At 33.6% G+C, this 25,810-nt stretch overlaps 1 protein-coding gene across 1 annotated transcript in view; it reads left to right on the forward strand.

Annotated features, from left to right (window-relative positions):
• Window positions 1-25,810, forward strand: part of KLHL4 (kelch like family member 4) — a 170,064-nt gene that overhangs the window by 79,982 nt on the left and 64,272 nt on the right. Inside the window, exons 2-5 of the mRNA XM_035028829.1 lie at window positions 15,601-15,768; window positions 16,200-16,336; window positions 19,614-19,810; window positions 25,214-25,426. Of these exons, the coding sequence (XP_034884720.1) occupies window positions 15,601-15,768; window positions 16,200-16,336; window positions 19,614-19,810; window positions 25,214-25,426 (715 nt within the window). The remainder of the gene's footprint in view (window positions 1-15,600; window positions 15,769-16,199; window positions 16,337-19,613; window positions 19,811-25,213; window positions 25,427-25,810) is intronic.

Raw genomic sequence — 25,810 nt, forward strand, 5'->3', positions numbered from 1 at the left:
CAGTCTACCATCCTTCTGAAATTTTGCAAATTCTGAATTCATGAATTCCAAATTAATGAAGTTTGACAGGGCAATTATAATAGTTAATGTGAATATAGAATATATCTTTATCTGTCTGTATTGCTGACTCTTTGCTTTCTGAGACTTCTTTTTCTTTTATTCTCTTGAACACCCTTCTTAGTGAGTGGATCCTGACACATTGTCTTACTTAGATATCTATGTGCCAAATTCATAAGTACTATGAATAGAGAAAAAATCGTCCCAAAACATTCAACTCAGTATATATTTTGCTGTTTTAGATTCAAATTTAATCCAGCTTTGAGAACTGAAATAATCTATTATGTTTTTTTCAAAGTCATTCCATGTATGAATTACATTTATCTTTTAATTTTGTCACACAACATTCTAAAAAAATACCACTCATGTTTCCTTTCTGTATCAGGCCCTGACTATTTAAAATATCTGAAGAAACATATAACCAGATTCATTTTATCCTAAAGATGGTTTAGAAATATGAAAAACATATTTAGCAAACAAAACAGTGGTATGATTCTCAGAGTGCCAATCATGGGCTTAAAGGATTGTACTACCTGTACTGCTTTGAATATAGCATTCTTAAGTCATTGAGAGTGTAATCACTTCAATTTAGCATTTCTACTTCTGTCAGTACCTCATTAACAGCTCTAGTTTGGGTTTGGTAATAGTATGATTAAAAAAAAAAAAAAAACAAGAACACTGTGCATGGCCTAAGTATTCAAATAAATCATATGTGCAAATTGCAACAAAGCTATCCAATACTAGTAGATTAAGAGAAAACCCACTGTGCTTTTATTTTTTCTTGTAGTTCCCATTTTCCAAGTACGGTACAAATAAAATATTTGGTACAGGAGGCTAAAAATATAAATTAAAAAATATAAACACCTCATTATCAATCTGGAAATATTATTTTAAAAAAACACCATTTCCTCCTTTCATATATCTCCACTAAAATCTGGTAGTGAAGAAAATAGCCTTTTTTTATTTAAAAATATCCATAGATAAGATTTTTTTTTTAGAGAACAGTAAATGGCATAGCTTCAAGAGCCCTCTCTTCATGAAACAAGTTCTAAAATTAAAGGATTTAAAACTGCTAAAATTAGCCAGCCAAGGAAACTAATGCACTTCTCAAAGGACTTCTAAGCCGAACAATCCCCAAATCCTTTGTTATCCTACCTTAAAATATCTTGAGCTAAAAATGTGATTTCCAGGCCACTAATTTGTAATCCTTATATTTTATCAGTGTAATAAGTGAATTAAGAAGTTTACAGAAGTTAATAATTTCTGAAATAATAGAAGTTATAAAACTGTCTGAAATCTAACATTTTCTTTAGAATAAATATATATTTTATCTGTACCAGTTTAAATTACTGTATAGAAGACAACACAAAGATTCTAACATCCTATGAATTAAATGTGCAATATAAAGTATATAATGATATTGTGGAATACTAGAAAAAAGGGAGCCAGATAGATCTTGGCTTGACACTCAACTCTTGATTTATTAGCTATGTAATATTGTACAATTTTTAAATCTTTTTGAGCCTTAATTTCCATATCTGAAAAAATGGAGATAAAATTTAACTTATAGACTGTGAATATTAAATGGGTTAATATATAAGGAAATATAAACTATACTGCCTGGCTCATAACTGGCATTCAGTAAATAGACTTCTTCTTCTCCTTCCCCTTCCCCTCCTCCTCTCCCTTCTTCTTCTTCTTCCTCTTCTTCTTCTTCTTCTTCTTCGTCGTCTTCTTCTTCTTCTTCTTCTTCTTCTTTCTTCTTCTCCCATTTCCTCTTCCTCTTCCTCTTCTTCTTCTTATTGTATTGGTAATGTATGAGGATATGTAAGTCTTCCTCTTCTGATAAGCGTAGACAAAAATAAAATCTATTTTGTTTTTACATGGGAACTTGCACCATAACTGTAACTGTAAATTATATAGTTTATTATAAAATAAAATTAGATATACTTCTGTGTCTCCCAATATGTAGCAACTCTAAAGAGAAATAAGTTTATAAGACGTACCAGATAAGGCAATTGTCAGTTCTCTCAGTGCCCACTCCATCCACATGAAGTTTTTGTTTTGATTGATTGATATTTATTTATTTATAAAATTCCAGTATAACTAATATAAAGTGTTTTATTAGTTTCAGGTGTACAATATAGCAATTCAGCACTATACATTGCTCAGTGTTCATCACAATAAGTGTACTTTTAATACTCTTCAACAATTTCACAAATCACTGAACCCACTTCCCATCTGGCAACTACCAGTTTCTTCTCCATATTTAACAGTCTCATTTTTGTTTGTCTTTTTTTCCCTTTGTTCATCTGTTTTGTTTCTCTTTTTTTTTTTTGCTTCTACACATGATCTAATTAATTAATTAACATATTTATTTGATTATTTATTTATTATGTTCAGTTAGCCACCGTAAAGTACCTCATTAGTTTTTGATGTAGTGTTCAATGATTCATTAGTTGTGTATAACACCCAGTGCTCATCACAACACGTGCCCACCTTAATACCTATTGATTGATTGATTCTTAAAGATTTATTTATTTATTTTAGAGAGAATGCATGAGTGTGGGGAGCAGAGAGGAGGGAAGCAGACTCTCCGCTGAGTGGGGAGTCTTACACAGGGCTTGATCTCAGGACCCTGCATCATGACCAGAGCTGAAACCAAGATTTGGATGCTTAACAGACTGAGCCACCCAGGTGCCCCAAGTTTTTATTTAAATTCCAGGTAGGGACACCTGGGTGGCTCAGTCGGTTAAGCGTCTTCTTTCAGCTCAAGTCATGATCCCAGGGTCCTGGGATCAAGCCAGGAATCTGGATCCCTGCTCAGCGGGGAGCCAGCTTCTCCTTATCCCTCTGCCCCTCCCCCTGCTTGTGCTCTCTCTCTCAAATAAATAAATGAAATCTATAAATAAATAATAAATAAATAAATAAATAAATAAATAAATAAATAAATAAATTCCAGTTAGTTAATATACAGTGTAATATTAGTTTCAGGTGTACAATATAGTGATTCAACACTTCTGTACAATACCTAGTGCTCATCACAAGTGCACTCCTTCATCCCCACCACCTATTTAATCCATGCGCCCACCCCTCTCCCCTTTGCTAACTATCAGTTTGTTCTTTATAGTTTAGAGTCTATTTTGTGGTTTGCCTTCCATTCTGTTTTTTTTTCCTTTGCTCTTTTGTTTCTTAAATTCCACATACGAGTGAAATCATATGGTATTGATCTTTCTCTGACTAACTTATTTTGCTTAGCATAATACTCTGTAGCTATATTCATGTCCTTTCAAATGGCAAAATTTCATTCTATGACTAATATTCAATTGTATATATAATCTATATTATATATATTATATATTATCTTATTTATCCATTTCTTTAGCAATGGACACTTTAGTTGCTTCCATATCTTGGCTATTGTAAACAATGCTGTAATAAACATGAAGGTGCATATATCTTTTTGAATTAGTGTTTTTGTTTTCTTTGAGTAAATACCCATTAGTGGAGCTATTGTGTTATATGGTATTTCTATTTTTAATTTTTTTTTAAGATTTTATTTATTTATTTGAGAGAGAGAATGAGCTAGAGAGAGCGAGCACATGAGAGGGGGGAGGGTCAGAGGGAGAAGCAGACTCCCTGCCAAGCAGGGAGCCCGACTCGATCCCGGGACTCCAGGATCATGACCTGAGCCGAAGGCAGTCGCTTAACCAACTGAGCCACCCAGGCGCCCCTCTATTTTTAATTTTTTAATAGAACTCCATACTGTTTCCCATAGTGGCTGTGCCAATTTACATTTTCACCAACAAAGCAATAGAGTTTCTTTTTCTCCAAATCCTCACCAGCACTGATATTTCTTGTATTTTTGATTCTAGCCATTCTGACAAGTATAAGGTGATATCTCATTGTGGTTTTGATTTGTATTTCCCTGATGGTTAGTGATAATTGAGCATGTTTTCATGTGTCTGTTGGCCACCTGTATGTCTTTTTTAGCGAAATGTCTACTCAGATCCTCTGCCCAGTTTTTAATAATAATATTTGATTTTTGTGATGAATTGTATTTGTTCTTCATATATTTTGCGTATTAACTGCCTTTTGGATATATCATTTGTAAATATCTTCTCCTATTCAGTGGGTTCTCTTTTGTTTTGCTGATGGTTTCCTTTGGTGTGCAAAATCTTTTTATTTTGGTGTAGTCCCAATAGTTTATTTTTGCTTTTGTTTCCTTTGCCAAAGGAGACCTATCTAGAAAAATGTTTCTATAAGAGATATGAAAGAATTTACTGCCTAAGTTTTCTTCTAGTTTTATGGTTTCAGTTCTCACATATAGGTCTTTAATCCATTGAATTTTTTTGTGTATGGTGTAATAAAGTGACCCACTTTCATTCTTTTGCATGTAGCTTGCCAGTTTTCCCAAACCATTTTTTTGAATATACTATCTTTATCCCATTGCAGGTTTTTGCCTTTATTTGTTGTTGTAGATTAATTGACCATATAATCGTGGCTTTATTTCTGGGCTCTCTGTTCTGTTTTGTTGATCCATGTGTCTATTTTTGTGCAAGTTCCATATTATTTTGATTACTACAGCTTTGTAGTATATCTTGAAGTTTGGGATTAGGATACCTCCAGTTCTGTTCTTTTTCAAGATTGTTTTGGCTATTGAAGTTTTTTGTGATTCCATACAAATTTTAGTATTATTTGTTCTAGTTTTGTGAAAAGAAGTTGCTGATATTTTGATAGAGATTGCATTAAGTGCATAGATTGCTTTGGGTAGTATAGACATTTTAATAATATTCATTCTCCCAATCCATGAGCATGGAGTCTCTTTCCATTTGTTTGTGCCATTTTCAGTATCTTTCATCAGTGTTTTATAGTTTTCAGAATACAGGTCTCTCACCTCTTTAGTTAAGCTTACTCCTAGGTATTTTATTCTTTTTACTGCATTTGTCAAGGAGATTGCTTCCTTAATTTCTTGTTCTGCTACTTCATTATGTATAGAAATGCAATGGATTTCTGTACATTCATTTCATATCTTATTACTTTACTGAATGCATGTACTTGTTCCAGTAGTTTTTTGGTGGGGTCTTTAAGGTGTTCCATATATAATATCATGTCATCTGCAAAGTCTGAGTTTTACTTTTTCCTTTCCAATTTGGATACTTTTTATTTCTTTTTCTTGTTGTGGCTATGACTTCCAGTACTATGTTAAATAAAAGTGGTGAGAGTGGACATTCTTTCTTATTCCAGATCTCAGAGAAAAAGCTGCCAGTTTCTCACCATTGAATATGATGCTAACTTTGGGTTTTTCATAAATGGTCTTTATTATTTATTTTGGGGTATACTCCCTCAAAACCTACTTTGTTGAATGCTTTTATTGTTGTAAAGCTACTTGTATTTTAAATCTATATCTTACCTGAAATTTTGGGAATTCTTTTTTTTTTTAATTTTATTATGTTATGTTAGTCACCATATAATACATCATTAGTTTTTGATGTAATGATCCACGATCCATTGTTTTCGTATAACACCCACTGCTCCATGCAGTACGTGCCCTCCTTAATACCCATCACCTGGCTAACCGATCTCCCCGCCCCCCTCCCCTCTAAAACCCTGTTTGTTTCTCAGGTCCATGGTCTCTCATGGTTCATCTCTCCCTCCAATTCCCCCTGCCCATTTTTCCCTTCCTTCTCCTAATGTCCTCCATGTTATTCCTTATGTTCCACAAATAAGTGAAACCATATGATAATTGACTTTCTCTGCTTGATTTATTTCACTTAGCATAATCTCATCCAGTCCCATCCATGTTGATGAAAAACTTGGGTATTCATCTTTTCTGATGGCTGAGTAATATTCCATTGTATATATGGACCACATCTTCTTTATCCATTCATCTGTTGAAGGGCATCTCAGCTCTTTCCACAGTTTGGCGATTGTGGACATTGCTGCTATGAACATTGGGGTGCATATGGCCCTTCTTTTCACTACATCTGTGTCTTTGGGGTAAATACCCAGCAGTGCAATTGCTGGGTCAGAGGGTAGCTCTATTTTTTTAATTTTTGAGGAACCTCCACACTGTTTTCCAAAGTGGCTGTACCAACTTGCATTCCCACCAACAGTGTAAGAGGGTTCCCCTTTCTCCACAACCTCTCCAACATTTGTTGTTTCATTCCCTGTCCATTTTTCCCATTCTAACTGGTGTAAGGTGGTATCTCAGTGTGGTTTTGATTGGAATTTCCCTGATGGCTAATGATGATGAACATTTTTTCATGTGTCTGTTAGCCATTTGTATGTCTTCTTCAGAGAAGTGTCTGTTCATCTCTTCTGCCCACTTTTTGACTTGATTATTTGTTTCTTGGGTGTTGAGTTTGAGAAGTTCTTTATAGATTTTGGATACCAGCCCTTTATCTGTAGTGTCATTTGCAAATATCTTCTCCCATTCTGTGGGTTGCCTCTTTGTTTTGTTGACTGTTTCCTTTGCTGTGCAGAAGCTTTTTATCTTGATGAAGTCCCAAAAGTTCATTTTTGCTTTTGTTTCACTAGCTTTTGGAGATGTATCTTGAAAGAAGTTGCTGGGGCCGATGTCAAAGAGGTTACTGCCTATGTTCTCCTCTAGGATTTTGATGGATTCCTGTCTCACATTGAGGTCTTTCATCCACTTTGAGTTTATCTTTGTGAATGGTGTTAGAGAATGGTCGAGTTTCATTCTTCTACATGTGGCTGTCCAATTTTCCCAGCACCATTTATTGAAGAAACTTTTTTCCATTGCATGTTTTTTCCTGCTTTGTCAAAGATTATTTGACCATAGAGTTGAGGGTCCATATCTGGGTCCTCTATTCTGTTCTATTGGTCTGTATGTCTGTTTTTGTGCCAGTACCATGCTGTCTTGGTGATTTATCCCCGGGAATTCTTTACCATTATATCTTCATACAAGTTCTCTGACCCTTATTTTCTCTCTTCTGTTGGGATTTCAGTTATGCAGATATTGGTATTTTTTATGATGTTCCAAAAAGTTCTAAGGTTCCATTCACTGTTTTTCTTTTTTTTGTTTTTTTAAAGATTTTATTTATTGAAAAAAAGAGAGAGCGAGCACACAAGCTGGGGGACGGGCAGAGGGAGAGAGAGAATCTCAAGCAGACTCCACGCTGAGTGCAGAACCGAATGTGGGAGGCTTGACACCATGACCCTGAGATCATAACCTGAACTGAAATCAAGAGTTAAAAGCTTAACTGATTGAGCCATCCAGGTGCCTCTCCATTCACTGTTTTTCATTTTTTTCTTCATATTTCTCAGATTTATAATTTCATATTACCTGTCTCCAAGTTCACAGATTTTTACACTGGTTCATTTCTGATGTTGAAGATCTCTAGTGAATTTTTCAATTCAGGATTGTAGTTCCCAAATCCAGAATTTGTTTGGTTCTTTTTAAAATCTTTATGTCTTTGTTGATATTATCTTCTTCATATATTGTTTTTCTGATCTTCTTTAGCTCTTTTTGTTTTAACTTAGCAGTCTGAGGATATTTAAGAAAGTTATTTATACAAAATGTGAAAACCTATAGTGCTTTAAGGTCAGTTTCTGTATATTTATTTTGCTCCTTTTGAATGGGCCATGTTTCCATGTTACTTCATATGTCTTCTGATCTTTTGTCAAAAATGGGCATTTGGAAAGACAGCCATCTTTACAAATTTTTGCATAATGGTTCCTTGTGGGGAAGTATTTTACTAATCAGCCCAACATTAAGGTTTGAGTTCTTTATCAGACCTTTTCTGGGCATGGACTTTCTGTGGGCTTGAATGGGTGTTTTTTACTCAAACTTCTCATTTATATGGCTCCTTATACATGTCTTAATTTCTTTATGTCTTACCCCTACTTCTTGCAGCTTTGGATATATTTTTTGCTCATAATTCCTTACCCCAGGTGTTCATGGATCTGCAGTCCCTTCACAGTTTTCATGTGCTGTGATGCATGCCACTAACTTTTGGGACTTCTAACCTGAGATCCAAACTTTACTGACACTTTCAACTGAGCTCTAAACTAAGCAATATTGAAAACAGTTTCTGGGTGGTCTACAGACAGGCTAGAATGTGGCAAATATGTTCCACAATTTTTCTCGTATCCTGAGGAGGAAATCAAGATATAATCTGTTTTCTTGCAATTGCACCATGCTAGTCTGTGTAGGGGTGGTACAAGAGCAAGCATAAATACCATGAAATTTCTTATTCATTTGAATGTGACTTTTTCTTGATTAGGCATTTGTTTTGTTGCTGCATTCCAGAGCTCTCACGAAGCTATTTTTTTTATTTTTATTTATTTATCTGAGAGAGAGAGGGTGAGAGAGAGTGAGATAGAGCATGAGAGGGGGGAGGGTCAGAGGGAGAAGCAGACTCTCCACTGAGCGGGGAGCCCTATCCAGGATTCGATCCTGGGATTCCAGGATCGTGACCTGAGTCCAAGGCAGATACTTAAGTGACTCAGCCACCCAGGCCCTCACAAAGCTATTTTAGTCAGTCTGTATTTCTTTACTTGATGTTTCCATGAGAGAATGAAGATATGGAGCTTCTTGATCCACCATAGTGTTGATATCACAGAAGTTACTGTTGTCTGATTTTATTTAATTTTAAGGATAATATTGAAGGTTCCTGTGTTTTTCTGAAGAGTAGTAAAACAGACATCAGAAAAATAAACCCTTCAGTTTGCTTTTGCTGCAAAACTATTTTACAACAATTTTACTGTGAGAAAGAATTGAACATATTATCTTAAATTTTTGGTGAGAGTTATTTTTGGCAGTCTCTTTGGAAGGCTATTTGGCAATATAAATTAAAAAAAAAATACATACTCTTTAAAGACATTCTTGAAGAGCCTCAAAAAACCCTCCAAGTTTGAAGTTAAAGATCTGAATGAGGTTATATTACAGTGTGCCTTTTACCATAGTTCAAATGCTGTAAAGGCATAGAACCAAGTGTCCATTGATAAAGGAATGGATAAAGAAGATGTGAGATAGATATTAAATGAAATATCACTCAGCTATAAAAAAGAATGAAACCTTGCCATTTGCAACAACATGGATGGATCTAGACGGTATAATGCTAAGTGAAATAAGTCAGTCAGAAAAAGACAAATACCATATGATTTCACTTATATGTAGAATTAAAAAAACAAATAAATAAATGAATAAAAAGCAGGATGAGATCTATACATACAGAGAACAAACTGTTGTAAGAGAAAAAGCATGTGGGGGGATGGGCAAAATAGGTGAACGGGAGTCAGAGATACAGGCTTCCAATTATGGAATGAATAAGTCACAGGAATAAAAGGTACATCATAGCAATATAGTTAATAATATTGTAATAGCAATGTATGGTGACAGATGGTAGCTACAGTATTGGTGATCATAGCATAACCTATAGAGAAGTCAAATCACTATGTTGTATGCCTGAAACTAATGTAACATTTTGTCAACTATACTCAAATAAAAAAAAAAAAGAAAGAAAGAAAGAAAGAGAGAAAGACACATACACACAGATATCCAGATCTTTAGAACTGGTGGTTGCCAGAGTTAGGTGGGTGGGGGGATGGGTGTAATAGGTAAAGATCAAGAAGTTCAAAATTCAATTTATAAAATAAATAGGTCACAGAAATGAAAAATATAGCATAAGCAATATAGTCAATATGATTGCAATAATGTTGTTTGTTGACAGATGATGACTACACTTATGGCGAACACTGAGTGATGTATAGAATTATTGAATCATTATGGTGCACACCTGAAACTAATATACACTGTATGTTAATTATACTTCAATAAAATAAAATATAAATAAATAGATAAAATACAAGTAGCTAAATGAAATGCAAAAGGATAAATCCAATAGACCCAGAGAAGACTCATTGTAATCAAACTGTCAGAAGTAAAAGGGCGTTTTGAAATTAGTGTGGGAAGTCACATATAAGTAGTCATCAATAACATCATTTGTGGTTCCATTGGCAGAAATCTTGTAGGACAAAAAAGCATTGAGATGGTGTATTTAAAGTACTGGAAAAAGTGAACTGATAATTCTGTATCTGGCAAAATTAAGATATTCCTAGATAAATACAAAGAGAGTTTATTACCATTAGACGTGTCCAACAAGAAGTATTAAAGGGATTCCTTCAAGTTGGAAGTAAAGATCTTAGACCATAACTCCAAACAAAAATATAATGTCCTCAGAAAATGGAAGATGCATGGCAAATATAAAAACAAGATATAAAAACAAGTATTAATATAATATTGGCTCATAACCACTTTTTATTCTTCTATAGGATTTATGAGTCTGAAACATAAAAAAAGAATATAAATCTGTGATAATGGGTACACAATACATAAAAGTGTAACTTGTGATGTCTATAACAAAAAGGGAGGAGCATAGTTATAAAGGAATCAGTTTTCTATGCAATTGAATCATTGTCTATGTGATGTGGTTAGATTTATCTGGTTACAATAAATTGTTATGACTTTAGGTTATTATATGTAATCTCAATGGAAATATATATAGAATATTCACAATTAGAAATGAGGAGGGAATTAAAACATTTCATTACAAGAAAATTAACTTAAGTAGAAATGAAGGCAGTAATGGGAGTAAATGAAGAAGTTATTGCAAGATATACAGACTTTGGAATAGTAAAAGGGCATTAAGTAAAAAGTGAAGAAATCTGAAAAAAGTATGGACTTTAGTCAATAATAACATATCAGTATTGGTTTATTAATTATAAAAAAGTAACATATTGATGTAAGATATTAATAATAGAGGGGGAATTGAGTGTGGATCTGTAAATTTCTATTATCATTTCCACTTTTCTGTAAATTTAAAACTATTCTAAAAATTTTGGTCTAAAATAGTTCTTTGGTATGGTAAAATGTTATTAACAATAATGGTTCTTTGTAATGATTGCCCATATTCCCCTCCTTATTGTCTAAACTCAATGAATTTACCCATTTTGCCATATTAAAAAAAAAGTTAATGTAGAATATTTTTTGTTAAATCAGAACATATTTTATTTTATTTTTTATTAATTTTTATTGTTATATTAATCACATACATCATTAGTTTTTTTTTATTATGTTATGTTAATCACCATACATTACATCATTAGTTTTTGATGTAGTGTTCCATGATTCATTGTTTGTGTATAACACCCAGGGCTCCATGCAGTATGTGGCCTCCTTAATACCCATCACCAGGCTAACCCATCCCCCCCACCCTCCTCCCCTCTAGAACACTCAGTTTGTTTCTCAGAGTCCATAGTCTCTCATGGTTTGTTTCCCTCTCCGATTCCCCCCCTTCATTTTTCCTTTCCTGCTATCTTCTTCTTCTCCTTTTTTTTTTTTTTTACATATAATGTATTATTTGTTTCAGAGGTACAGGTCTGTGATTCAACAGTCCTACACAATTCACAATGCTCACCATAACACATAACCTCCCCAATGTCTATCACCCAGCCACCCCCTCCCTCCCACCCCCCACCACTCCAGCAACCCTCAGTTTGTTTCCTGAGATTAAGAATTCCTCATATCAGTGAGATCATATGATACATGTCTTTCTCTGATTGACTTATCTCGCTCAGCAAAATACCCTCCAGTTCCAACCAAGTCATTGCAAATGGCAAGATTTCATATTTAGTCACTGATATTACACTTAACTATTAAATCAGTGATTACACGTTAATTGTGTACAAAATATTGTATTAGGTGCATCCTTTATTATTGTTTTTTAAATATAGCCTCTGCTTTCAAGTTCTTAAAAACTAACTATAGAATTAAGAGGTAGACCAGGGTGTTTCAAACTTGGAACCATTGAAATTTTTGGCTGAACAATTATTGTAGAGGGCTGCTCTGTGCATTATAGGGTGTTTACTAATATCTCTGGCCTCTACCAATTTATGCCAGTAACACCCTTCCATAGTTATGACAACCAAAAGTAAAGAATTCTCTGTACTTGTCAAAGTTTTTTTTTATATAATTCTATAACTGTTCTAAAAATTGAAGTATATTAATTAAATGATTAACAGTTCCATATGAAAATATTTTAAAGATATTTATGGAAATACTACATCTTGGTAGTTAGAATGAACTTAACACAAAATTTAACATTTATACAGAGACTTTCACGTACATTTTCTCATGTAATCATCTGAAGAGCCCTGTGACATAAGCATTACTGTTGGTAGTATTTGTAATAGTATTATTTTTATCTCCATTTTATAGGAGAAAACTAAAGCTTAGAAAGATAAAGTGACTTGCCCAAGATCACTCAGCTTGTATACAAGGGCAGGAACTAAATCTAGGCATTTTGATGCTTTTTTCATTTCAGCATGCTGCTTCCCATGTCACCATCTGTAGATATCATACAATAAAGAAAAAGGAAGAACATTCTCTGATGCATTGGCTTCCATTATAACATCTGACCTGACATCACAATATTTAAAATGGAGGCAAGAGAATTGTAATTTATGAGCTCTGGGAACTCATTCAGATTGGGTTATGTTTCAATAGTTTAATTGTTGTTGTTTGTTTGCTTGCTTGACTTGTTTTATTACAGTCTGCTTAGATAATGACCAAGAATAGATTATAATATTTTATATATTTAGCTTAATATGTATTTTATATTTTGGATGCAATAAATTGATATATCCATATTTCTTTGTGTACTAATTTATTACTTCTTAATGAGACACAAGCTACAGTTGCCTCTGTCTTTTGAAACATAACAAAATTGTGTGTGGTTCATGTTGATAGGATTTTGATTCTAAAAATCTGTATTTTAATTATAAAAAATACTGCAGATATCTAATAAATTTGTGTGCCCAAGTAAACACATCCCAAACTAGTCAGTAATTAAAGATGATTTTTTTGTCCTTAACCAAATTAGGCTGAAGAAATTTCACAGAATAAAATTATTTCCTGGCCAAAACTTCCCAAAATATATTCCTCCTTTAGAATATGATCCTCTTCAATAATTGATGGAGTATACATGAGGAAAGCTAAGATAATATGACATTGATGTTTGATTGACTCAATGTAAATCAAGCCATTACTTGAGCAGAGGAAAGATTAGGTTTCCTTAACTTAACTGAGTTAAGTGAAACCTGAATGCTTTCTTGCCTATGGTGAGAAAGTATTGTTCCTCTCAAAAACAAATATATTTTGTAGCAGACAATTTTTAAGGATATTCATACTATGCTACCTTAATCATCCATGTAATACTGTGACTGAATGTCCAAAAGAGTCTTTAAAGGTTAAGAAAATTTAGAGATTAAAAAAAAGAAGATTCGGAGATGAATCATTTATTTAAATTAAACAGAAAGTAATGTTGCCCTGGACCAATTATCTTAAAAGAAACACAGGCTGAGTTGGGGGTGGGGGAAACTAAAACTAATGGCGGTTGGAAAATGATGCCTAAAAGCAAGAAAGACAATATTAAAAAAATTAAGTATGTTCATCCAAGCATTAAGTATTTAAGCTTCTACTGATTGTAAGCCTCTCTATGCTTGTGCTAATATTTAAATTCCACCATTGTGTGCTGCTGAAAAAACATGTACACAACTTTCTTCATTGTAAATTCACCAGTCATCATATTTGCTTAAATAGTCAAAGGGTACAAACTTCCAGTTAGAAGATGAAGGAGCTATTATGGACATTGCTGCTATGAACATTGGGGTGCATGTGCCCCTTGTTTTCACTACATCTGTATCTTTGGAATGTGGAAGGAGCCAAGATATCCTTCAACAGATGAATGGACAAAGAAGATATGTTCATATTTACAATGGAATATTACTCTGCCATGAGAAAGGCTGGATATCTACCATTTGCATGGACATGGACGGAACTAGAGGAGATTATGCTAAGTTAAATAAGTCAAGCAGAGAAAGACAATTACCATATGGTTTCACTCATATGTGGAACATAAGGAATAGCACGGAGGACCATAGGGGAAGGGAAGGAAAACTGAATGGGAAGAAATCAGAGAGGGAGACAAACCCTGAAAGACTCTAGACTCCAGGAAACAAACTGAGGGTTGCAGAGGGGAGGGGGTGGAGGGATGGGGTACCTGGGTGATGGGTATTAAGGAGGGCACATGTTGTGATGAGCACTGGGTTTATGTGCAACTAGTGAATCGTTGAACACTCTTTCAAAAATTAATGATGTACTATATGTTGGCTAATTGAACATAATAATAAAAAAATTAAAAAATAGAAAACAAACAAAAAAAGATGAAAGAGCCAAGATGTCCATCGACAGATGAATGGATAAAGAAGATGTGGTATATATATATACAATGGAATATTACTCAACAATCGGAAAGGATGAATACCCACCAATTGAATCGATGTGGATGAAACTGGAGGGTATTGTGCTGAGCGAAATAAGTCCATCAGAGAAAGACAATTATCATATGGTTTCACTTATATGTGGAATATAAGAAACTGCAGAGGATCATAGGAGAAGGGAGGGAAAACTGAATAGGAAGTAATTAGAAAGGGAGAAAAACCATGAGGGACTCTTTAACTACAGGAAACAAACTGAGGGTTCCTGGAGGGGAGGTGAGTGGGGGTGGGGTCATTGCATGATGGGCATTAAGGGGGATACATGATGTGATGAGCACTGGGTGTTATATGCAACTGATGAATTATTGAACTTTACATCTGAAACTAATGATGTACTATATGTTGGCTATTTGAATGTAAATTTAAAAAAAATAAAATAAAATCTACTGATCTGGAAAAGAAAAGAAGATGAATAAGCTCTGGGGATCTAATGTACAGCACGGTGACTATGGTTAACAATACTGTATTGTACACTTGAAAGTTGCTAAGACCCTAGATCTTAAGTGTTCTCACCACACACATAAAAAATGGTAACTATGTGAGGTGCTGGATGTGTTAACTAACCTTATTGTGGTAATAATTTTACAATATATACATATATGAAATCATTACACTGTACACCTGAAACTCACACAATGTTATATATCAATTATATCTCAATAAATATGGGAAAAAGATATAAAAGATGGAAATTGTATATTTTTTTGATGGGGCTGACATTGTAAAGAATTTTATGGAACTCTTAAGTTTGAGATTCTTCAAGAAACACATAATGAGTATTCCATGGAGAAGCTTCAGGACATAATTAAATTTGAAATGTATTTTGAATCATCACTACAATTTTATGCCTAATGGCATAATTGTAATACCAATAAAAACCAAAGAAAGAGGCTAACATTTTGAAATTTATGTTTGTGCATATAAAAATTACCACTAGCCCTTCAATGGAACTATACATATTTATGGTTCCATTCCAAGTATAACTATGAACTATGGTACTTCACTTTAATGGAAAATTAGACAGTAATCATAGTGATTGGAGGACAAATTTTAATTTAACTTTAATTTAACTTTAATCCAGTATATTTCTTTTAGAAGTTGGTGTGTCCAAATTTCCACTGGACATTTGCACACTCACTAAGAGAATAAACCATATTCTCCCTCTTACCCACCTTTCAGATTGGATACACAAAATCCTGAAGAAATGAATGTCAACAGATCTGAGGAGCAGTTCCATGCTATAAACCATGCAGAGCAAACTCTCCACAAAATGGAGAACTACCTGAAAGAGAAACAACTGTGTGATGTACTACTTATTGCTGGACACCTCCGAATCCCAGCCCATCGGTAAGTATCCTTATGCAGACAGATCTGAATTCCATGAGTATAGCATGTGAATGAGAATGAATTGGTCCACTGAAAACAAATTAGAATGCTGAGGAGAATATATTTTTATCTTCCTACATTGAAAAAGCATTAGCATATATGATCCATTTCCCTGTGTGATATTTAGAAGAGCCAAACTTCAGAGAAATTGATGTAAAACAGCACAAACCCTCAAAAGAAAATCAACCTACTTAATTTACCTTTCTAATTTCACTACACTTTACTAAACTCTGCAAGATTCATGCAGATAACAAACTCAGCAATGTTACAAACTATACAAGATTCATGCAGATAACAAACTCAGCAGTGTTACAAACTTACTGATTGTACTTCATGATTTTCAATGAAACTACTGACTAATTTAAGTTCCTATGAAACATTCCTATTTCAAGGTTGGTTCTCAGCGCAGTGTCTGATTATTTTGCTGCAATGTTTACTAATGATGTGCTTGAAGCCAAACAAGAAGAGGTCAGGATGGAAGGAGTTGATCCTAATGCACTTAATTCCTTGGTGCAGTATGCTTACACAGGTAAAGTGGCATGTATTAAGTCATTCAATCCTCACAATAGCCCTACATTATATAATCTACATTATTATTCCAACTAGAAATGAGAAAACTGAAGGATCTACCTGTTAGGTAACTTTCACAAGGTAGTAAGGGGCAGAATCAGAATTTAAATTCAGTAGTATAAAAGAATAGGAGGTAAATAATAAGTTATAAAAATTTTGACCATGAGAGAATAAAGCTATTTTAACACAAAAATACAAGGACATGTCTGTCTCTCTCTTGAATGGTGTGGGTACATTCTCATTTTTTAAATATATATATATATATAAAATAGAGTATGTGAGAGGGGAGAGGGTCAGAGGGACAGGGAGAGAGAATCTCAAGCAGACACCATGCTCAGCACTCAGAGCCCAATGGGGGCTTGATCCTAAGACCCAGAGATCATGACCTGAGCTGAAATCAAGAGTTGGACACTTAACTAACTGAGCCACCTAGGCACCCCCATTCTCTTTTGTAAAAACTAGAATTGTAGTATTCCAACTCTATATTAGAGACATAGTCTCTTCCTTTGAAATAATAAAGTCATATTTACTCAAACTATAAGACAAAGGTAACAAGATGAGTTTGGAAGCCAATAAGTATTTATTTATATATTCCAACTTTAATGAGCAATAATTGGCAAATATAATTGTATATATTTAGAGTATACTATGTGATGATTTGCTATACATACACAAGTGGAATGATTACATAGATGAAGATAATTAATGCACACATTATCTCAAATAGTTAATTCTTTTTTTGTGGTGAGAATGCTTAAGATATACTCTCAACAATTTTCAAGTATACAGTACCCAATACCATATTATTAACTATAGACACCATGTTGTACATTAGATCCTCACAACTATTTATCTTATAAATGAAAGTTTACACCCTTTGACCTACATCTCCCCAGTTCCCCCTCCCAGCCCCTAGCAACCACCAATCTACTTGCCATTTCTAAGAAATCAGAGGAAAAAAATATATAGATATATTTCCCTATCCATTCAATTGTTGAAGGACATTTAGGTTGGTTGTTTCCATTTCTTAGCTATTGTAAATAATAGTACAACAAACATGGGAGTGCAGATATCTCTTAAGATCCTGATTTCATTTCTTTGTATATATAATCATGAGTAGGGTTTTTGGATCATATGGTAGTTTTATTTTTTAATTTTTTTCGCACCACCATACTGTTTTCCATAATGCTGTATTAATTTACATTCCTACAAACTGCATAAAGGTTCTCTTTTCTCCAAAACCTCACCAACATTGGCTATCCCTTCTTTTGATTTTGATTTACACTTTCCTGGTATTTAGTGATGTTAAGCACCTTTTCATATCCCTATTGGTCATTTGTATGTCATTTCTGGGGAAAAAAAAAAAGATCCAGGTTACTTGCTCTTTTTTATTTTTACTTATTTTTTATTATTTTTAAAGATTTTATTTATTCATTTGAGAGAGAGAGAGGGAGAGCATGAGGGGGAGTGGAGCAGAAGGAGAGACAGAAGCAGACTCCCTGCTGAGCAGAAAGCCCAATGCAGGGCTGGATCCCAGGACCCTGAGATCATGACCTGAGCCAGAGGCAGACACTTAACCAACAGAGCCACCCAGGCACCCCTACTTGTTCTTTTTTAATTGGATTATTTGTTTTCATGCTATTGAATTATATGAATCCTTTATATATTTTAGATATTAACCCCTTATCAGATATATGGTTTGCAATATTTCTCTCATTCTGTAGATTGCCTTTTCAATATATTTTATATTTCCTTTCTGTGCAGAAGCTTTTTAGTTTGATGTAGTCCCACTTGTTTATTTTAGCTTTTGTGGCCTGTCTTTTGGTGCATTACCAAGAAATTATTGCCAAAACCAATGTCAAGGAGATTTTTTGCTGTTTTCTTCAAAGAGTTTTATGATTTTGTTCATTAAGAAATTAATATTCTCCTGAATAACCAGGCCAAGTTTCAATGTCTGTAGCAGGTGAATCTTAGATCTGAATCTGAGAATAGTTTATAACTTCTCTGGGTCTCATGAGATATGGGCAGGTCTCTCCCTTCAAAATCCATGACAAAAAACAAACAACTCAAGAAAGTCTGCTGATGGACAAGACCATTTCACCACATATTTTAGAGGTTGAAACAGATATAGAGCATCTCACAGTATGTATTTACTCTTTCATTTATGCTTATAAAACCATATAGAATCCATATTAAGGCATTTTACAAGGAGAAAATATAAAGAAATAGTTTATAGTACATATACTCCATATGAAATATCATTTTTTATAACTTACTTATACTTTGGCTAAAACAAAAAAAAGAATATAACAAAATGCAAAATAACTTACATTCCCAAAAAGTCATCAACAATGCTTCCTTTGAAAATTTTATATGTATGTGCGTACATATATATTTAAATATATATATATATTATATCTCAATATAAAGGAAATAGCTTAAATAGCTCTGATCTCATTAAAAAAAATCTCTTCACAGATATTTTCAAACAGAGCCAGTTTTTTATACCTAAGAAAATGATCATACAAACATTTATTTGAGGACTGTTAGCAATATTATTTTTCTTTTGAGACAATACCAGGTATCAGTTCCAGGCATAATATCTGAGCAAATTCATCCTTATCAGCTAATAAATGCAGACAGACACACAAAAATATAGACATATAACCTCAATGCTCTACTTAGTTATCAAAAATTTTTCCATACAAATGATAATTACCTGTATGGTCGTTGTACAATATGACAAAATACTCCTTGAGTCATAGTATTTACAGTTTTTTATATAAGATTTATTATTTATTTATTTATCTATCTATCTATCTATATGTTTACTTATTTATTTTATTTAGGTGAAAGAATTGTAGATTTTTCTTTTTTCTTTAAATTCAATTAGCCAACATACAGTACATCATTAGTTTCAGATGTAGATATAAGATTTAGATGAGGTCTAAGATGACAAAGAAATAACAAGTTGCTGTTCTTTGCAATAAAGGTGTTCACTGTTCATTTGCTACAGTTGTCTTTGATAATCTAGTCTGGCTCCCTTCAGCCATCTTATTAATATTTTTACAGACTCCCTTGCATATGTTGGCTTTTAAAAGTATTCCCATAGTGGTTACTGTGCACTAGAAATGATAGCCCTAGTAATGAGAGAAATTGAAAAATTCAACTAGTTAGCACATATGTGTCTTACTTTGGGGACATATAATCATTCTTTACTTTTTCAAACCATCTAGGTGTTCTGCAGTTAAAAGAAGATACTATTGAAAATTTGTTGGCTGCAGCTTGTCTCTTGCAGCTGACTCAAGTCGTTGAAGTCTGCTCCAATTATCTCATAAAGCAGCTCCATCCTTCAAACTGCTTAGGAATTCGATCATTTGGAGATGCCCAGGGCTGTACAGAGCTCTTAAGTGTGGCACATAAGTACACAATGGTAAAATAAATTATTTCAAATTAACTTGTAGTAATATTATAATAACACAATATCTAACTTGCTGATTTGTTTACTGATATGTATGTGTACATGTGCATATGTGTATGTGTATATAAATATATAATGTATGAGTGTGTGTATATATATGCACACAGCCTTTCCAATGTAAAGACTATGATGTTGGGATAAAATTGAAGAGCAATATAAATTTATTTGCAAATGACTTGCACATAGTGGATATTAGATAAAAATATTTGGTTGAGCTGTACTCAAGCAAGTTTCTCATTTTTTAAACTGAAAAGGTTTAATTAAATCTCAAATCTTGGAGAAATGAGAATACTGCAAAAAATTAAATCATATAAGGACATATTTCAAGTCATATCCACAGTATTAGGAAAATCTACTGTCCGTGATTTCTTTTTCTTTAAAGATTTTTTATTTATTTGACAGAGAGAAAAAGAGAGAGAGAGCACAATCAGGGGGAGAGGCAGGCAAAGGGAGAGGGAGAAGCCTGATGTGGGACTCGATTCCAGGACCCTGGGATCATGACCTGAGCCGAAAGCAGATGCTTAACTGACTGAGCCACCCGGGCGCCCCATCCCTGATTTAAGGTTTTATTTACATTCCAGTTAGTTAGCATACAGTGCATTATTAGTTTCAGGTGTACAATTTAGTGATTCAACATGTACATACAGCACCGGTGCTCATCACAAGTGCACTCCTTAATCCCCATCACCTATTTAACCCATCCTCCCACCTACCTGCCCTCTGGTACCCATCAGTTTGTTTTCTATAGTTAAGAGTTTGTTTCTTGGTCTGTCTCTCTTTTTTCCCCCCGTGATCATTTGTTTCTTAAATTCCACACATGAGTGAAGGCATATGGTATGTTCCTTTCTCTGACTGACTTATTTTGCTTAAATACTCTGTAGCTCCAACCACATTGTTGCAAATAGCAAGAGTTCATTCTTTTTGATGGCTGAGTAATACACACACACACACACACACACACACTATTTCTTCTTTATTCATTCATCAGCTGATGGACATTTGGGCTTTTTCCACAATTTGGCAATTGTTGATGATGCTGCTATAAACATCAGGGGGCATGCATCCCTTCAAATTAGTATTTTTGTATTATTTAGGTAAATACCTAGTAGTGCAATTGCTGGATGATAGGGCTGTTCTATTTTTAACTTTTTGATGAACCTCCATCCTGTTTTCCAGAGTGGCTGCACCAGTTCACATTCCCAACAGCAGTGTAAGAGGGTTCCCCTTTCTCCACATCCTCAACAACATCTTTTGTTTCTTGTGCTGTTAGTTTTAACCATTCTGACAGGTGTGAGGTGATATCTCATTGTAATTTTCATTTGTATTTTTCTGATGATGACTGATGTTGAACATCTTTTCATGTATCTGTTGGCCATCTATATGTCTTCTTTGGAAAAATATCTATTCATATCTTCTCATTTTTTAATCAGATCATTTGTTTCTTGTCCTTGATTTTTTGTAATATCAGAACTTTAGTTTCTAAAATTGTATACATTATGATTTCTAATCAAAGTTAAATAACATTCAATAAGAAAAAGAATTCAATATAAAAAACATTCAATAAGAACAAAAACTAATTAATATATCAATATTAACTGGAAGAGCTTAAGAACTATCAAAATCAGCCAATTCTACTGAATGGATATTTTATGTCTTAACAAAAATATCTATTTTGGTTAAAAACAACTTGTAGTTCAATCCTTTAACTTAACTAACTTAAAATCCTTCTCAATTCTATAAGTAATTATAATAAATTACCTGAACATGTTTGTATGTGTTAATTCTTTTAAAATTGGATGGGATAAGACTATCTTTATTCAGTCAAATTATAGTGACATGAAATATAGATTACAGGGAGACCAGAAAAAGTAGTCAGAGGATATTAAATTACCATTAATGCTAATAATTCCCTGATGCAAAGAAGAAAATGAACTTTTGGGGCACCTGTGGCTCAGTCGGTTAAGCGGCTGCTTTTGGCTCAGGTCATGTTCCCAGGGTCCTGGGATCAGGCTCTCTGCTCAGCAGGGAGCCTGTTTCTCCCTCTCCCTCTGCCTACTTGTGCATGCGTGCTCTCTCTCTCTCTCTCTCTGTCAAATAAATAAATAAATAAAATCTTTAAAAAAAAGAAAATGAACTTTTGAACCTCTGAAGCAGGAAAAATATGAGATGGATCTTTCTGTAAAATCCGATCAAAAAGATAAATCTTTCAAGCTAAGAAAATTGCTATGGTTATTTAAGATTCAAAAACAAAAAGGCAAGTACATAAAAGCAAACAATAGAGAATCACATCTAAAAATAAAATTAACATTATGAGTTTATGATTGAGAGGCATATAAACAATATTTTGTTAACATTTAATACAGATCTTAAATTTTTAAACTTTCCAATATTTGAATTCTCTAAATTTTCCTGGTAAAACTTTCTCCCTCTTTTTCCCATCCCTGGTCATTGTTCAAAATTTGAAGTTTCAAACAAAGTCCTCAAACTATAGCATTATTGGGAGAATTATATTATAATGGATTGACGGTTTAATATATGTTACTGAATCATACTATTTATATTCCTATGTGCTAAATACAGATGCCATATAGTCTATAGGAACATCAGTTATATAGTTCAAAGAATGATCCTACCACAAAAGCCAAACATGAAAACTACCTGTTAATTTACTTAAATTCTTAAACTAAGTATTAAGTTTCCTGTCTGTTATCTTACTCTCACTGTCAAAACACATTCTGATAAACAGCTTGAATTATTTTTTGTTGCTCAAAATGAACTTGTCTTCCTTTTCTTATTATGTGGCTGAAACTGAATGTTAAAGCGGGATGTGCAAAAAGCACATTACTGCTGTCTCACTTAACTCCCTTTCTTCAGTTATTTTAGTATCTACTATAAATAAAGCAAAGGAGGAAAGGTCTTGCTATAATAATGTTTTTGTAATACTGTATTGATATTATTAAAATATAAGTAATTTTAATTTTTAAGAATAATGTTGAACTCTCAAGACTCAATTACAAACATTTGAATATTAGACTGCGTAAAACATCTCCCTCCCTAATGTGAATGAGCTTCATTCAGAAACATCCTCACAGATACACGCAGAATAATGTTTGATACAAAGTCTAGACACTCCATGGGTAAGTCAAGTTGACACATTAAATTAGCCATCATAATTCCATAAATAGTAGTCTGCACAGATGAAACACTCAGCAAGTATGTTATATTTATCTAGTAAGTTTTACAACAAAGTAAGTGTGGATTAAAAAATGAGTATCAAACCTCTTGGAAAGGTGTATAGAAGAAAGTGTTTATCTTGAAATTAGAAACAAAATAATTCCAAAATAAAACAATTTAAAATTATTCTTTAAGCTTAACTAAATATTTCTCTACAGTACTGGATATTGCAGTGCCATGTGTATACTTTAAATCAATATATTTATTTTTTTATTTAAACTAGGTTACTATATTGCCAAACAATTTTCAGTAGCCTCATTGGGAAGTTTCTCTGGAACCATAACAAATTCTATCATAAACTCTAATTTCTTGCTAAATAAATTGACCATTATATAAACTATTTGAATCATTTCTTAACTTTTTCAAATGCATAACCTAATTTGATATATTTTTCTATGATCCACATTAACCACTGAGTAGGTTTTACCAACTGGGCCAATCTCTCTCTCTCTCTCTCTCTCATTTGCTTTCTATTTTTCTTTTCTTTCATTGGAGAGTGGATAGAAAGGAGAATGAGATATAGGGTCTTCCGTCATATTGACATAACGATATAAACTCTCAGAGTTTACATACACTACCAGTAATAGGTAACTATACATTTTTAGAGTTTTATCTTTTCCTTAACCCATTCATAAAAATTATGTCACTTATGAAAGGCAGTTGCAGTGTTGAGCAAAATGGAGTAGACCTAAAGACTTAGGCTTGAGTCTATACTTTGCCATTTATTGCACAGGAGACCAAACAATTCACATAGCCTATTTTCTCATCAGAATGATTTCACCTCCTACAAGATCATATTGGTGATGACTTAATGTTTTGTTTTGGGGTTTTTTTTGACTATATGTTTGTGAAAGTGTGATGTGCTGTACAAATGTAATGTATTATTAGTTATAGTACTAGTTCCATTACTTTGCTGTAGGTGAGAGGGTTTTCAACCAGGGACATCTGCTACATTAAAAACAGTAGTCCTCTCTTAATTGTTTACCTTAGTCACAAGAGGGCTCTTCATTTAAATAGACAATTTAGCTTGGAATTTATGGTACCAGGGCTCCCTGATGGGTCTATCAAAAATTGGTTTTTGTATGAATAATTTTACTATTAAGCTAACTCAGTTCCACAATGACTAAACTCTGAGTGGAGCTGAGGGAGTGATTTGATTTATCCAAGATTCCCCCCAATTTATTTAGAGGCTGTTTTAAGCTGCTTCAAGAATATCTCTTTATTTTGCAACATAAATTACCAACTAGACAGGTTTATCTCCATTTTGGAAGTATATCACATTTAAAACTTAAGATTTATTTTTTACTATGAAAAATGTTGAAAAAGATAATTGTGTTGTCATAGAAAAATATGCAACATTATAAATAAGAAAAATATATATAGTGGTGTATTGAAGAAAAAAATTTGAAACACAGCTGCATGAAATTTGATACTTGATAAAATATAACACTGTGACGGAAGAGAGATTTAAGGAATAATATATAAAAATTGCAAGACAACCCCATTCACCCCCCCAAAAAATAACTCCATAAAAGTCCCTTTTAGATTGTCCTAAATCTGTGTATTATCCATTGTAAAATATACATTTGCCTTGGTTAATAGATCATGCTTTTCCATAAGAGAAAAGAGTTTTTCATCAATCTGTTTGTCTCAACTCAAAGGAATTCAGTATGTTGCCCCCTCAAACGCACAGCCAGAGTTACCTCTCCCAGATCTTCAAGGTATCCTCCCCCTTGAAAATTTCCACCCTTTCTCTTAAGGGTTTTGGCTAAAGACCAACTCAACATCAATCACTTCTGGAGTCGTAAGTTGTTGCCACCTACAACAGCTAGGACAGAAAAGAACTGGTATCAACTCAGGCACTACCAATGTGGCCTATGAAGCAGTTAATCCCTTTACCTGAGTTCAATAAATAATTCTCAGGGGAAACATTTGGCTCCTCAACTTCAGAAGACTCCCTATGCCCTCTGTCACAGGCAGCAATGGCACCTATTTGTTATAAATGCATATACCTGTCCCTCTGGTCCTTTCTGAATTTTAACAAAGCAAAGTGTTCATATGCTTGTTTGGTTAGGACATTTCTAAAGTAGAAAGTTTAAGTAGAAAACCTTTCTTTTCTAGGAACACTTCATTGAGGTAATAAAGAACCAAGAATTCCTCCTGCTTCCAGCTAATGAAATTTCAAAACTTCTGTGCAGTGATGACATTAATGTGCCTGATGAAGAAACAATTTTCCACGCTCTAATGCAATGGGTGGGGCATGATGTGCAGGCTAGGCAACGAGACCTAGCAATGTTGCTTTCTTATATCAGACTGCCATTACTTCCACCACAGGTATGGAAATTTACCCAGGTAACATATAGTTCTAAACTACCACTAAACATAAATCCATTCCTTTTTTGTCTAGTTTTATTTTATTTATAGGATTTCTGTTAACTGGAGTGTATAGTATTTGTCTCACAGAAGGACATATCCAACCTTCAATTAGCACTATTTATGATGCAGGGAAAACAAGTATAAAAAAAAGCTACAGATAATCCCTAAAAAAAAATCTAAGAAAGCACATTCTTTAGTTTCAGTTTCTTCCTCATCAAACAGCACTTGTAAGAAGCAGAGAAAATGACTAGGCTCTTTTTTTTCTTTTCCTGCCCACCTTCTAGGCAAGCTGATAATAACCAATATAGTAGCATCCCAAAGTAGACTTTAGCAAGGAGTTAG

The sequence above is a fragment of the Mirounga leonina genome, unplaced genomic scaffold (assembly GCF_011800145.1).
Source record: "Mirounga leonina isolate KUSES-001 unplaced genomic scaffold, KU_Mleo_1.0 Mir_204, whole genome shotgun sequence".
Lineage (NCBI taxonomy): Eukaryota > Metazoa > Chordata > Mammalia > Carnivora > Phocidae > Mirounga > Mirounga leonina.